At 37.2% G+C, this 15,004-nt stretch overlaps 2 protein-coding genes across 3 annotated transcripts in view; both read right to left on the bottom strand.

The window, feature by feature from the left end:
• The window catches only part of wu:fc02b11, a 643,013-nt gene that overhangs the window by 227,529 nt on the left and 400,480 nt on the right, over positions 1-15,004 (bottom strand). The window lies entirely within an intron of this gene.
• csmd1a (CUB and Sushi multiple domains 1a) overlaps positions 13,753-15,004 on the bottom strand; it is a 244,233-nt gene continuing 242,981 nt past the window's right edge. The window contains 1 exon segment of the mRNA NM_001017855.1: positions 13,753-14,397. Coding sequence (NP_001017855.1) covers positions 14,186-14,397 — 212 coding nt within the window. The 3' untranslated portion in view covers positions 13,753-14,185.

Raw genomic sequence — 15,004 nt, 5'->3', positions numbered from 1 at the left:
ACATCAGACCAGAGTTAAAACAAAACACGTTACAAAAACAGAGCATTTAAAAGCTAACATCTAGGGCTGTATCTCTCTTTATTCAAACTCATTATCTCTGCACACTAGTCAGGAACTTTTACTGATTCACCTCAATTCTACAACTTCGGGTTTAATAACTCAATTTGCTTAACTGTTTCTATTCTGAAGCTATTCCAGTGCAATACGTAAAAAAAAAGATACCACTAGGTGTCATTGTAGAAACGGATTTCGAAACATTTCAAAGCTTCAAAACATTTGCTTTGACTGTTTCAGTGTTTCCTTAAGCCTTTGGCCACCACTAGTTTTTAGCTGCTTTTAAGGCTTATTCTCTCCCTGCTTTGCTGATATCTCCTAGTCTTAGCATGCACTTAGAAGTGTTGGTTAATCAATTAACCACTTCTTCCACTGATATTTTAGATGTTTTGTCGCTATTAAGGCTATAGGAAAAGTAATGATAAAGCACTGCCCTGGTTAAATTTTACTACCCCAGCTCTCAGACAAGAGTACAGAACTGAATGTAAATAGGTGAAGAATAAACTGCAGGTCTCTTATGCGATCATGAAGAGCTGTCTGAATGAATGTCAAAGTGCTGTCAAGTTACAGTAGCTAGAGCTCATTATTTTTCTGCCATTATTTTAAGAAACTCTCACAATTATTGAGTTCTTTAGTTCTCTTTCTGCTGATACATGATGAGGCATTCTTGAATTTTTATATTGATAAGGTCGTTGCTATCAGATATCAAAGTTCAGCTCCCATATACTGACATGCTCTTCCTGGTCAATCCTATTAATTAGATGTCTAGTTTTCTTCAATAACTAAAATATACCGTATGGTTGCCCTTATGAAGCTTGCCATGTTTCCAAGTGATGGCATTACCTCTTCTTTCTTTAAGTTTAAGTTGTTTGACACTATTGGTCTATGCATTCTGTTTATTGTAAATAGCAGTCTTTCCTCTGGTGTTTTATCCTACCCTTCAGATTATGCTACCAACGCTGTATTTGAATGGTTCTGTGGTTGGGGTTATGGCGATATTACAGCTTCATATCACACTACTCAACATTAAAAGTTACACTGGTTATGAAATCTGATGTGTAGCATACTGCATCATGAAAATTTGCTGCCTACTTTTTGAATGGGAGGAAGGATAATCTGAACACCGGTTAGTTTTAAGCATGTTGTTATTAAACTTCTGCTGTAGTTCAAACCTAGCTTAGATTCTGATGACATGGGTAATTTGGGCCGCCTTTGGAAGCTTCCCTTTGTATCTAAGTTATTAGAAAAAATACAATGTCTTGGAGCAGCTTAATCAGTTTTTAAAGAGGAATAATACTTGCGATAGATTCTAGTGTGGTTTTAGAACATCATGAGGTACGATGAGATCCTGGATTAACATCAATGTTGACCCTGGAACATCAATTTAGTTAGAAAATACTAGTGGTGTAAACTTAAGTAAATGGACTTCGTAACTTAAGTATTTTTTGGCTACTTTGTACTTGTACTGAGTATTAAAAATTTAAGCAACTTTCACTCTCTACTTGACAAAATTTTTGATTGAATATATGTTTTCTTTACTCCACTACATTTGAACGGACGCTTACCGTTACTCGTTACATTGTGATTGTGTGTGACAAGTCGGCATCTTTATCTACCACGGCTAATTTGTTGGACGGACTAGGCGATATCGCCATCTGCAGGGTGTTGAAGGTGCTGTATGCTATTTATGAGCTAAATCACATGAACATGAATTATCAGCTTGCCTAACGGCCAACGACACGACCACATTAAAATGGTCTATACCAGGGGTCAGCAACCCGAGGCTCTAGAGCCGCATGCGGCTCTTTAGTGCTGCCCTTGTGGCTCCCTGGAGCTTTTTCAAAAATGTTCAAAAAGATGGGTTAATATAAATTTTTTATATTATATGTTTTACTATAATTTCTATTGGAGGACAAACATTTTTAACGTTTTCAAATGCTGTAAAAGTGTGTAGAATTAATATTTAATTTCAACATTTTGGTCAACGAAGATTTGCGTCATAGCCTGCGACACAGGTTTCTATCAGCAGGGCGGGATGCCAGGCAGGTGGCTGTTGTAAACAAACCGGGAGATAATAAAGCATGGAAAACCATTCACAGATGGTGACTACATGAAGGAGTCATTCATCAACATACTAGAACACCTATTTGCGGACTTCAAAACCAAGATAATACAAAAAATTAAAGATATACTGTACCTCTCTCTGCTTAGACAGTGAAGGAAAGGGCTATTAAAATGGCAGGTAACATCACCGATCAGCAAACCAAGGACATTAATTCAGTGCCAGCATACTCAATTGCCTGTGATGTGACCGATATTCAATGCGCTTTTATGCAGGTATGTGAACTCTGATGGGCCGCAAAAAGAAATGATCAAATTAATACACTGAAAGACCAGAGGCTGTGCTGAAGTGTTTAAATGACAACTAAATAAACACCAACCACCTGATTTCAGTGGCTATTTAATCATGAAGGCTCATTATGTATTTATAGCCAACTTAGTCGTTTTTATAGTAGGCTAATATAGCTACTATAGATACATAAAGCATGTGTTTCCTTCATTATAAGGCTTATATAAGGCTTTACATTTTTTTGCGGCTCCAGACCTATTTGTTTTTTGTTTTTTTTTTGGTCCAATATGGCTCTTTCAACATTTTGGGTTGCCGACCCCTGGTCTATACAGAGAAAACATCGTAATCAATTGAAAAACTATTCAAAATAAAAATACTACTACCCTCTGAGAGGTGAATTACATGAAAGTCAGCTCTGATTTTTTTTTACTATGTTTTACTAGTTTAAATTGAATATATTATATTCTATATTGAAACTTTTTTTGTTGTTGTTGGGAAAATTGTGCCTTTTTTGAACATTTGAGTTTGAATGAGACTTTATGTTCTTTTTTTATCTATTTTGTTCTGCCATTTTGAAACATTGAGGTGTTAAATGTAATGTCAATACTGGGAAATAAAACCTTTCTTGGTGTTCTTTGAGCCTACATTCAGTATGAATACTTAAGTTCTTTTAAAATCAGATACTTTAATACTTTTACTTAAGTCTTATTGGAATTGGTAACTTGCAACTTGTAATGGAGTAATTTTTACCGTAAGGTATCTGTACTTTTACTCAGTGGTTTTCAGGTACTCTTTACACCTCTGGAAAATACCTATTTCCCACCCCTAAACCCAGCCATAACTGCAAATTTTTCCAGAATATTGTAAAAGTGCATAAACCTTACTGTAAGCCTAAACTTAATTATCCCTTAATTCTGATTGGCTGATTGGAATGTCATTCAAGGAGCAACATAGATGTTCATACAGGATCATGTTCTACTTGGTGAAATCATGTTGGCGGTGGTTTTAGATCTGGACATAGTACAGATTCGGCTCTTTTGTGGGTCTCTAAAAACATCTTCAATATCTGTTGACTCTAGGAGCCATGTTGCTCTACTTCTGTAAGATGTTACTGCAGCATTTGATACAGCGAACTGTGATATACTTATTGCTTGTCTCCAGAATCTTGTTGGTATTCAGAGTGTAGCTTTAAAATGGTTCTCTTCTCACTTGAAGGATAGTACTGTCTCAGTCAGTCTAGGTGATCACTCATACTCCACTGCTCCTCTTGTCTGCGAGGGTAACTCAGAGCTCTGTTCTGGGAGCCATTTTATTCTCTCTTTATTTGCTGCTATTGAGCTCTATTTTTGAAAAAAATTGGTATTCATTATCACTTGTGTGCAGATTATTCACAAATACATTTCCCATTGAAACAAGATAATTGAAGTGCTTTGCAGTTTATTCATGAACGTCTCACAGAGGATAATCTTGGTTGGCAAATGATTTTCTCCAACTAAATTAGGATAACACGAAGATGATCATAATTGGAAATTAGAGTCTTATTAATGATGTTTATGACTGCTTAGGTCAGTTTCCAGGGAACAAACTGTTATATGTAAAAAAAGGAAAAAAAATAAAAGTGTCAAATTTGATTCTGACCTCAAATTTGATTGTCAAATTTATGCTGTGGACATTTTTTTTTCCTCATTTAAGATCAGTTTCAAATGAACAAATGAACAAACCAACTGTACCTGCATATTGTATTCACTTTTCACAATTCACTTATACCAAACGTCTTTGGACTGTGGGAGGAAATCAGAGGTCCCGGGAAACCCATGCAAGCATAGGAAGAACATGTAAACTCCGCTCAGAAACACCAACTGGCCCACTAGGACTCAAACCAGTGACCTTCTTGCTGTGCGGCAACAGTGCTAACCACAAAGCCGCCATCCTGATTTAATTTAGGGTAGAGAGGAGGAATAGGAGTGGATGGAGGATTCTTCAAGACGAAGATAACTAAGGTAAGAATCTGGTTATTTATTGTGTGTTTGGATTCAATCATGGTGTGGAACCAGCTAAGGTCAATCATAAGCATGTGATCCTTTCGAAATTACTTTATACATAAACTCCACTTGGAGAAGGTTCATGCTTCCATGTCATCTTGTTAGGACTATTGCGATGTGCTTTATTACAGTACTCCTGTATTAATCAACCTGCATTGGCTACATATTTGCTACAGTATTCATTACTAAGAGCAGTCGCACGTTTTAAGGCAGTGCATGGTCGATCACTGGACTATGTCACTGACCTAAACAGCAAATCTTCCACAATTTCAACTTCTGACAATTCCACGATCTCGCCTAAAATGTAGAGATGATAGTGAATTGGCAACACAGTTGGCAATTATAAACAATACACTCTCGGAAATAAAGATACATGAGTTGTCACTAGCCCCTTTCACACATACAAACCTTTCCGGAAAATTACCGGCAATCAAAGTTGTGTATGTGTGAACAGGCCCTTTTTGAAAATACCGGTAAATTTGTTCTGGCTATTTTCCGGAAACAGAAGTTGCAACATTATCAGTAATTTGCCGGAATGCAGCCCTGTGTGAACGCAGAAGGAAGATTGCCGGAAAGAGCGCCTACACGTCTAGAACGTGCTGACGTGAGACATCTGCTTTTAGCCAATCAGAACATTCAGACGCATTCACATCCGCACGCTTTATGAGAATAAAAGCCTTTGAATATTTTTCCAGACACATTTAGCTGGTAGAAATTAGTCAGATAACGTTTATATGTTCATCTTAATGCCAACCATGTAAATAATTATCGATACGATGCTTATGATAAGCCGTTGTTTGTTTACCTTCAAGCTTTGTGTGTGCCTGTGAAACAGCCCGTGAGCGCCAGCACACACACATACAGTATCATGTACATCTCGACATACGAAATTGTTTATCTATATGTTTTCATCGAAGTTGTTCACAATACTGATCCATCCACAGAGTTTGTGACGTAGTCAGATGTTTACAAATGCAAGCGCAGCCGTTCAGAGCTCATTTCTAGTTAATGATGTCAGAATTTACCAGTATTTTGGAATGGATGTGTGAATGCTCTTTTCTGGAAAAATTCCGCAACTTTGTCCTCGCCTGTGTGAACAGCGCTATTTTTAATTTACCGGTAAAGTCGTTCCGGAAATTTATCCATATATTTACCAGTATCACTGGTAAAATGGGCTACTGGGGTGGTACCTTCTCAAAAGGTACACGTTTGTACTTAAATGGTACTTATTGGTTCCTTAAAAGTTAATATTAGTACCTAAACATATTGAGAGGAACACTTTTGTACTTTTTTACTAATATGTATCCTTGAGGGATTAATATGGACCTTTTAGGTACAAATTGTACCTTTTAAAAAGGTACCACCCCAGTGACTGCGCATGTACCTTTATTTCTGAGAGTGTAAGAGTAAACCAAATGATATTAAAATCTAAAATGGGCCAGTGTACACCTGTTTGTGGATTGTTTTTTGATTAAAACAACTAATTAGAACAAGTCACATACAATAAACCAAAGAAACACATGGAAATTAGACTCAATAAGGCTAATCTGAATCTTTTGATCAAATTGTTTCTTTTTCCACAGCTATTAATCTTTAAAAACTCTAGAAAGGCCACCTTTTTGCTTAAACAAGTCAATCCCTAAATAATCTTGCTCTGTGGTAACTCTTAGGTTCTGGAGTTTTCTTCCTCTGACAAATAGATCTTCTTCAACTTTTAAAGTATTTCAGATAGTGCCTAAAACATGTCTTTTCCCCCTTATCTTGTTTTATTGCCTGTTAGCCATTAGTTCATATTATTTTATTTTAACTTTGCCTGTGCAGCACTTTGGATCCAGTCATGGTGTTGAAAGTGCTTTATAGACACAATTGAGTTGAGTTGAAATTGGTTGCAGAGTTGAAATAATGCCACTGAGACATCTGTGACAGGTCTCTGATAGGGTAAACTCTGTTGGCAACATCAGCAAACTGCTAGTTCCATTCCAAATGTATTTGAGGACTGATGCACTGCCTATCCAAATTACAGAATGACGCAGAGTTACCTCAAATTGTTCCTTTCTGTCAACATTTCCAGCAGGAACTGCAGCTGCCAATCCAAGTCTAGGAATAGTTATCAACTTCAGTGGAGCTACTCTTGCTTTACCTGCACAAAGTCAACACCAGTACATCAACCTGGTTGGTTGATGTGAGCAGGACCTGTGTTAGGGCCCAAGTGTTTCTTGATCTCTCTCTCTCCAGCTGTCATTTCTTAGGTCTGTCAGTTTCCAATTCCGTAATTATGTACAAAACCAATCAGAAGTGAAGTTCACCGTTTAAAGACTCCGATAATGTAATGTGTATTTATATAGCGCATTTATGGCCATACAGCCAAAACGCTTCACAATCATGAGGTAGGAGAGGGGCTGGAGGGGTATCTCCACACCTCCACCAGTGTGCAGTATCCACTTGGATTATGCAACGGCAGCCAGAGGACAACGGCTCTAGTGCACTCACCACACACCAGCTACTGGTGTTGTAGAGAGACAGTGTCAGAGCCAATTCAGTGGACGGGGATGATTAGGAAGTCATGACGATTAAGGGCTGAGAGGGAATTTGACCAGAAGGTCACTGGTTCGAGCCTCGGATGGGTCCGAGTTTGCATGTTCTCCCCAGGTGTGCGTGGGTTTCCTCCGGGTGCTCCGGTTTACCCCACACTCCCAAAGACATCCGATACAGGTGAATACAGGTGAAGCTAAATTGTCTGTAGTGTATGAATGTGAGTGTATGAATGTAAATGGATGTTTCCCAGTGATGGGTTGCAGATGGAACAGCAACCGCTGTGTAAAAAAAACATGCTGGATAAGTTGGTGTTTCATTCCGTTGTGGCGACCCCAGATTAATAAAGGGACTAAGCCGAAAAGAAAATGAATGAATGAATTCCAGACAGTGGTCAGAGCTGGCAGCAAGCAATCAGATACAAGGATACAAACAGAGATCAAGGCAATCAGCAAACAATCCGTAAACGAGAGAACAGTCCAGTTTGCAATTGTAAATAATCCAGGAATACAAAAGAACTCTGTGTTCTGAAATGGGCCAGTTAATATGAGTGTGTGCAGATCAGTTTCAGGTTAAAACAACTAATCAGAACAAGACACATACAATAAACTAAAGAAACACATGAAAAATGATCTGTGATTAATATGTGGATCAGATTGTTTCTTTTGCCAACAGCTCTAATTGTTTACAAAGGCCACCTTTGACCTAAACAAGTCAATACTTAACTTTTAATTAAACAGTAGTATGGACTCTCTGAAGACCTTTGAAATTTAAAGTGAAGTTCCATTTACTTGTGCATGCTCCAAGCTTGTCTCTGTGTGAAGCACTAAGTGACTTAAAACTCCTCATTGCAGTCTTGTAGCTGATCTCACCCATCATAAACATGTTAATACTCACACCAGCTTGAAATCTTGACTTGAGAGTACATTCATTTGTCACCTTTGATTAAGCTGATGTTCTTGCGTCAACGACTTGCACGAGCTTGCCTCTTTGGGCCATTTGAAACAACTTTGAACCTTGCAAGACCACTTTCAATACTCATAATCATCATCACCCAATAAAAAATAAATAAAAAAAAACAGGCACTTGAACTTTCAAGTCTCAAATCAGCTTAATACCACAGCCAGCGAAGCTCCAAAACCAATGTGATTCTTATTAAACAGCAAAGCACATTCAAACAGCATCCTCATTCATTCACCCACTTTCCTTCTGCTTGGATTGATGGATGAATGGATGGATGAATGAATGGATAAATAGATGGAGGGGTGAATGAATGAATGAATTAATGGATAAACAGATGGAGGGAATGATGGATGGAAGGATGAATAACTGAATGAATGATGGATGGATGGATGGATGGATGGATGGATGGATGGATGGATGGATTGATGGATGGATGGATGGATGGATGGATGGATGGATGGACAAAGGATTAATGGATGGGTGGTGTATAAATGGATGAAGGGATGGATGGATGGATGGATGGATGTTAGATGAATGAATAAATGAATGAATGAATGAATGAATGAATGAATGAATGAATGAATGAATGAATGAATGAATGGAAGGATGGATGAATGGATGAGTGGGTGGATGGGCGAATAAATGAATGGAGAAATGGAGGGGTGAATGGATAGATGGTAGATGAATAGATGAATGAATGAATGGATGAATGGATAAATGGATAGAGGGGTGAATGGATGGAGGGATGAATGAATGAATGAATGAATGAATGAATGAATGAATGAATGAATGAATGAATGAACTAATGGATGTATGGATGGATGGATGTATGGATGGATGAATGGATGAATGGATGGATGAATGGATGAATGGATGAATGGATGAATGAATTGATGGATGGATGGATGGATGGATGGATGGATGGATGGAAAAGGGATGAATGGATGGATGAGTGGGTGGAGGGGTGAATTAATGGATGGATGGATGGATGGATGGATGGATGTATGGATGGATGGATAAGGGATGAATGGATGGATGAGTGGGTGGAAGGGTGAATTAATGAATGGATGGATGAACAGATGAATGGATGGATAGATAAATGGATAAATGAATGGAGGGGTGAATGAATAAATGAACTGATGGATGGATAGGGGATGAAAGGATGGATGATGAATGGGATTGTTGATGAACGAATGAATAGATGAGCGAATGGATGGATGCATAGTGGATGGTTAGATGAATGAAAGGTTGGTGGATGGATGGATAAATGGAGAGGCAAATGGATGGATGGATGGATATGTGGATGGACAGACGGCGGATGTATAAATGAATAAAAGGATGGATCGGATTGATGGATGGATAATAAATGGATTAAAAGATGGATGGATGGGTGGATGGACTAATGAATGAATGGATAAAAATCAGCGAATCAGCTACATAAACACACATAGAGCCTCCCATCATATTCAGCAGCATCAACCTGAACATCATTCAAGGTATAAGTACTTACTGACCTTCTGGAGTCTTTTTGATTGATTCGGAATGAAATGTCTGAGGTCAAAATATACTGCTTATCCTATTAAAACTGGCCAGGTTTTCTTTTTATAATGCCACAGTAACGCGATCAATAATGAAAATGCTTCTGAATGTCATGGAAGAGACTCGGGTCCTCATTGAGCCAGCGTTTCAGTAATCCATATGAAACTATAGCAGACCTGTTTTGTTAAATGCCATACCAGTGCCTGCGAAGCAAGAATAACTCACAGCCTTTTCTTCACACTCATGTCACATATGGCTGTAAAGCTCTCAGACATCTCTCAGGCAGGAAATGCATTACTCCCAGAAGTGTAAGACAGAAACACAGGGAAATCAATACTTCGATAATGCAGCAGTATCTGATGTCTATGAGATTTTAATATTCATTTATTATATATTTATTTTCTTCTGCATCCCCAAAATAAACTTTTTGTTCATTCATAAAGATGTCTGTGCTCTCTCACAGTTCTACCGCTAATATATTTGATATTTGAGTTCAGACATTAACTTCTTGTTTACTTATAGAGCTTAAAATATGCCAAAACAACCTATATTAGAATTGTAAATTAAAATACTAACAATAGTAACTTAATAAAACTGAATATTACATGCCATTTGTTTTATTTGTATTTCTTAATTGGTATTTGAATTTCTTAAATTGAATAGTAAACAGCTAAAATTTAAGACCACTGAATTTTTTTAAGGCATATTTTCAAACTTATTTTTTGTTCTGAATTCCTAGACTGCAGATATACAGAAGACCTGTTTTGATATACACGGAACGGCCACTTTAATAGGTACACCTTACTAGTACCGGGTTAGTCCCTCTGTTGCCTTCAGAACTGCCTTAATCCAGATACTGAGATGTTGGTCCATATTGACATGATAGCATCATGCAGTTGCTGCAGATTTGTCGGCTGCACATTCATGATTTGAATCTCCCGTTCCGCCATATCCCACTGGTGCTCTTTTGGTTTGAGTTCTGGTGACTGTGGAGGCCATTTGAGTACAAGAACTCACTGTCATGTTCAAGAAACCAGTCTGAGATGATTCACACTTCATGACAAGGACCGTTATTCTTCTGGAAGTAGCCAGCAGAAGATGGGTACATTGTGGCCATAAAGAGATGGACATGGTCAGCAACAATCCTCAGGTAGGCTGTGTTGTTGACAAGATGCTCAATTAGTACTAATGAGTCCAAAGTGTGCTAAGAAAATATCCCCCACACCAGTACATCACCATCACCACCCTGAACCGTTGATACAAGGCAGCATGCATCCACGCTTTCATGTTGTTGATGCCAAATAATGACCCTACCATCTGAAAGTCGCTGTTGCACCTCATAAAGCACAAATCATTGCAGACTGGTTTCTTGGGCATGGCAATGAGATCACTGTACTCAAATGGCCTCCACAGTCACCAAATCTCAATCCAATAGAGCATATTTGGGATGTGGTGGAACGGGAGATTCACATCATGTGCATCCAAAAAATCTGCAGCAACTGCCTTATGCTATATTGTCAAAATAGACCAAAATCCCAGAGGAATATTTTCAGTACCTTGTTGAATGTATTCCATGAAGAATTAAGCCAGCTCTGATGGCGAAAGGGCCAGTGAGTGTATGTTTTTCATTACAACTACACAGCATGTGTGTTTTGATTGCCCTTCGTGTAATTAATATAACTGAATCATAACAGTTTAATTGATGATTAACAGCAAAGTTTGTACTCTGCTTTTTTCTGAATGTGCAAAAAAGTTATACGTTAAACCTTGTCTTTCCACAGACATTTAATTAATACCAACCCCATCAAGATAATGTAGCATCCATTTTGTTCCCAACATGTGCATAATGCTGATGCAGCTAATAGCAGGAACAAACATCCTGATATTATTTCACTACAATTTTAACAACTGCTGTTGTTATTTCATCGCCAGCCCGGCGAAGTAATCTTATTGCTCTCTTGCAGCAAGTTTGTGTAATTTCAAACCTGCTTTGGTAAAGCAGAAAGCAAAGTATTTGCGAGGTGTAAAGCATCTATTCTCACACATCAAGACCAAGAACAATTTTATTCACGGAGCTTAAAGTTAATAGAGTTCAGGTAAAGCCTTTTGCATGCTACTCTCTCTCACTAGGATTGAACTTGGTGACAACTGCAACCTTTTGTAAATAGAAGAATATGTGAGGACAAAAACAGGTGAGGAGAACAAACAAACAATAAAATAAACTATTTTATCCCCTTTTTTTAAGATTTAATATACGTCTTTTGTGTCTCCAGAATTTGTCTGTAAAGTGTCAGAGCCAGGGATTTCTGTAGCCTTCACATAGATAAGCAGCACAGTGACAGATAAGAATGAAGCAGATCTCCCTTACTACGGTAAAAACTTGTTTGATATGTTTGTTGAGAAATAATTCAAGCCTTTTTGCAACGATGCGTCACACGCAATGTTATAAAAATGTGTGCGCGTGCACACACACATTTAGCTTTTTAGTTTTTGCACGGCAAATGTGACAGGACACGCGTTAATAAACACTGCTGTATGGACATCCAGGTGGGCAAATCTACCTAAAAAAGCCCTTCGAGATGAAGAAGGCATGAAAGTATGGTTTTTATATTTATTTTGGCTCAAAAATAATCTGTTTTGTAATATTTTAACCCTTTATATTTATATCCTATATAAATTCTTATTATATCCTATATATATCCTTAATATTTTCATTCTTTTTCATATGTAAAGATATTTGCGTATTGCTCTAAATCTTGTGTGTATTAAGCAGTGTGTAAGCGAGGCACATAACGAACGTGCTCTGCGCTGGACAATAGACCGGCTTTGTTCTGGTCTATTGAAAAAAACTATTATAGCTTCTCAAACTAGCAACGCGCCAGCAACACAATCTCACCAACACAATCTCACGGCAATTCGTAACTTTTTCATTTAGTGGCTAATTCGTATGAATTCGTACGATCTAATTCGTACAATTTAGTACGATTTGCTTATCCCCCAATGACGGTTGGGGTTAGGGGTGGGGTCAGGTGCCATGCCTCCTTTTTAAAATCGTACCATTTCGTACGACTGAACTCGTTTTCTCGTGAGATCAGGCTGGCAATACACCTCAACACGCCTCCCTTTTTAGACCAGAACACCTACGGGCGCACATATGAGCGCAAATGCATTTGCTATTTAAACAGCGTGGCGCAAAACATCAGAACGACCCTTTGGGCCAAGCTGAAACTAGCAAACAACAGTTGTGTCGTGGCTTGCGCCACATTGCGCCGGGTGTATGATAGGGCCCTATATGTTTATGCACAGGTAGATAATCTTCCCTAACTGAGTTTTCATATACATTGAAGCAACAAAATATAACTAAAAACACATCTCTGTCTGTCTGAATATAATTATAATTAGGGCTATATTTCATCTATGCAGCGTATATATTTTTTGGTGATCCTCAATATGAGAAGTAAAATAGTCAGAGCAAGAAATAATTAGTGTGATCAATGGCATGTCATTTTTTTTTTCTGAGAGCACTGTTTAATCTTTCTTTTGAGTATTGATCTAAATTCCTTTGGGATGAGACTAGTTTACTAGATGAAGTTTACTTAATGTGTTTGTTTCACACACATCCTCTGTGATGTCCAAGCAATACTTTATCTTGAAATAAATTTTAAGGTTTTCATTTTAATATAATTTAGTCCCGTGTTTTTATTATTATTATTATTATTATTATTATTATTATTATTATTATTATTTTATTTTTTTATTTTTTTATTTTTTGCCAGTGAACATGAAAAGTTACATTCCAAATTAAAAGATTTTACGTGGTTAATGAGTTGCAATCCATTCCTCACACACAACTTTCACAAGACTTTAGCCTTGGAAAAGAGTGCAGGTTTCATGTAGACTACATTTATGGCACATTTTATAGTGTTTTATATAAATTTGAGGGTTCAGAGATGTTTAGGTGTAAAAACCTCTAAATTCCACCTGAAATGTTCTTCAAAACTGAGCATTTTTATCAGTCTCATGTGTGTAGCTTCAGTAATTTCACTTTCATGGCAAAGAATATGTTCTTTTTATGGTCATTAAAATGAAATAACCCAGCATAAACATAGAAGTCTGAGAAAAATGCTTAATTTCAGACAGCACTTAGAGTTTTTGTTTTTTTTTTTTGCATCTGAACTGAAGTTAAATCATTACAAGAGAGATCAGAACCTACGCTGTTTTGCTTTTAACAAAAGAAGCATCGAGTATGACCCTCAAAACGAGACTAAGTACTTTTTTTTTTTTTACATATTTTAAATATACGATCAAAATCAGTGGAAGGCTTGCAATCATTACATTTCCTCTGTTTGTTTTTATTAAAACAGCAGATGGTTATGAATATCATTCACTTGTATGATTTCTGAATGTGCAAAGAACACATTTTGATTGTGATTTACTTCCTTGGAAGTAAAAACATATTGCAATATCATATGCAAGTTTACATCAGCAATAATAGACTTTGTGATGATTCTACACAGATGTTCACAGTAACAACAGAGATTTTGTTTGAAGTAGCAAATCATTGACCGTTCCAAGTTGTACCCAACATACATTGTATTGAGGTGCAAAAAGTCATTCGTACTGCTAAAATTAATGTATAAACTGTCGCTGTTGCTTGACATTGTATAAACATAACAATTTAATAAAGCAAAAGAGGGGATTTTGCTTACCATATTGATGGTGCTTCTGTGCCACTGATCTCCAGAAAGTCATATCTGTCCTCAAGTTGGAAGTCTGTAAACACTAGGGCAATAGTGTCCCCTGGCTCAGCCAGAATACTCCATGTGCAATCCGCATTGTTCTCATACTCCGAAGGAAAGTGTGGACTTGATATAGTTCCCGTTGTTCCTCGTAATGTCCCACCACATGATCCTTCGGCTGGAGAAAATAGCACAAACGTTTTTAAAAAGATTTGCAATAGTAGAATTAGTAAAACTGTATTAAATATTTAATAAAATGGATCTTTATTTCTATAGTTGTTTTACAATGTAGATTGGGTCAAAGCAGCTTAACATAGAAGTTCAAGAAAATTTAAACTGTGTCGGTACAGTTTTCTATTGGGACTATCCCATTCTCAAGTTGATAGTTGAATACTCCATACTAATACTTTAGCTCAGTGTTTCTCAACTGGTGGGTCGTGATCCAAAAAGTGGGTCGCGGGAACATTTTCAGTGGATCGCGGAATGTGTGTTAAAAAAAAAAAAAAACAACAAAAGTTACATTTTTTACTTATTTTTGCTTATATCAGACTTTTATTTTGAAATGCGTGTGTGACAACCCTACTGTTTGACATGTGAAATTTCATTTAAATATTGCAACAAATATGTCAAGCGTAAGTAAGACCCCGAATATGTATATGGATATATGGATATATTTATTGACAACAAAAAAGACTTAAAGCCTCAGTGTCATATGTAGTGAGGTGCTCTCATGAGAGCATGAAACCTCCTAAATTAAAACAACATTTAGAAACCAGAAAACATGT

The sequence above is a fragment of the Danio rerio genome, chromosome 13, assembly GCF_052040795.2.
Source record: "Danio rerio strain M-AB ecotype USA chromosome 13, GRCz13ab, whole genome shotgun sequence".
In the NCBI taxonomy this organism is placed as follows: Eukaryota; Metazoa; Chordata; class Actinopteri; order Cypriniformes; family Danionidae; genus Danio; species Danio rerio.
This window is presented reverse-complemented; position numbering and strand designations above follow the sequence as displayed.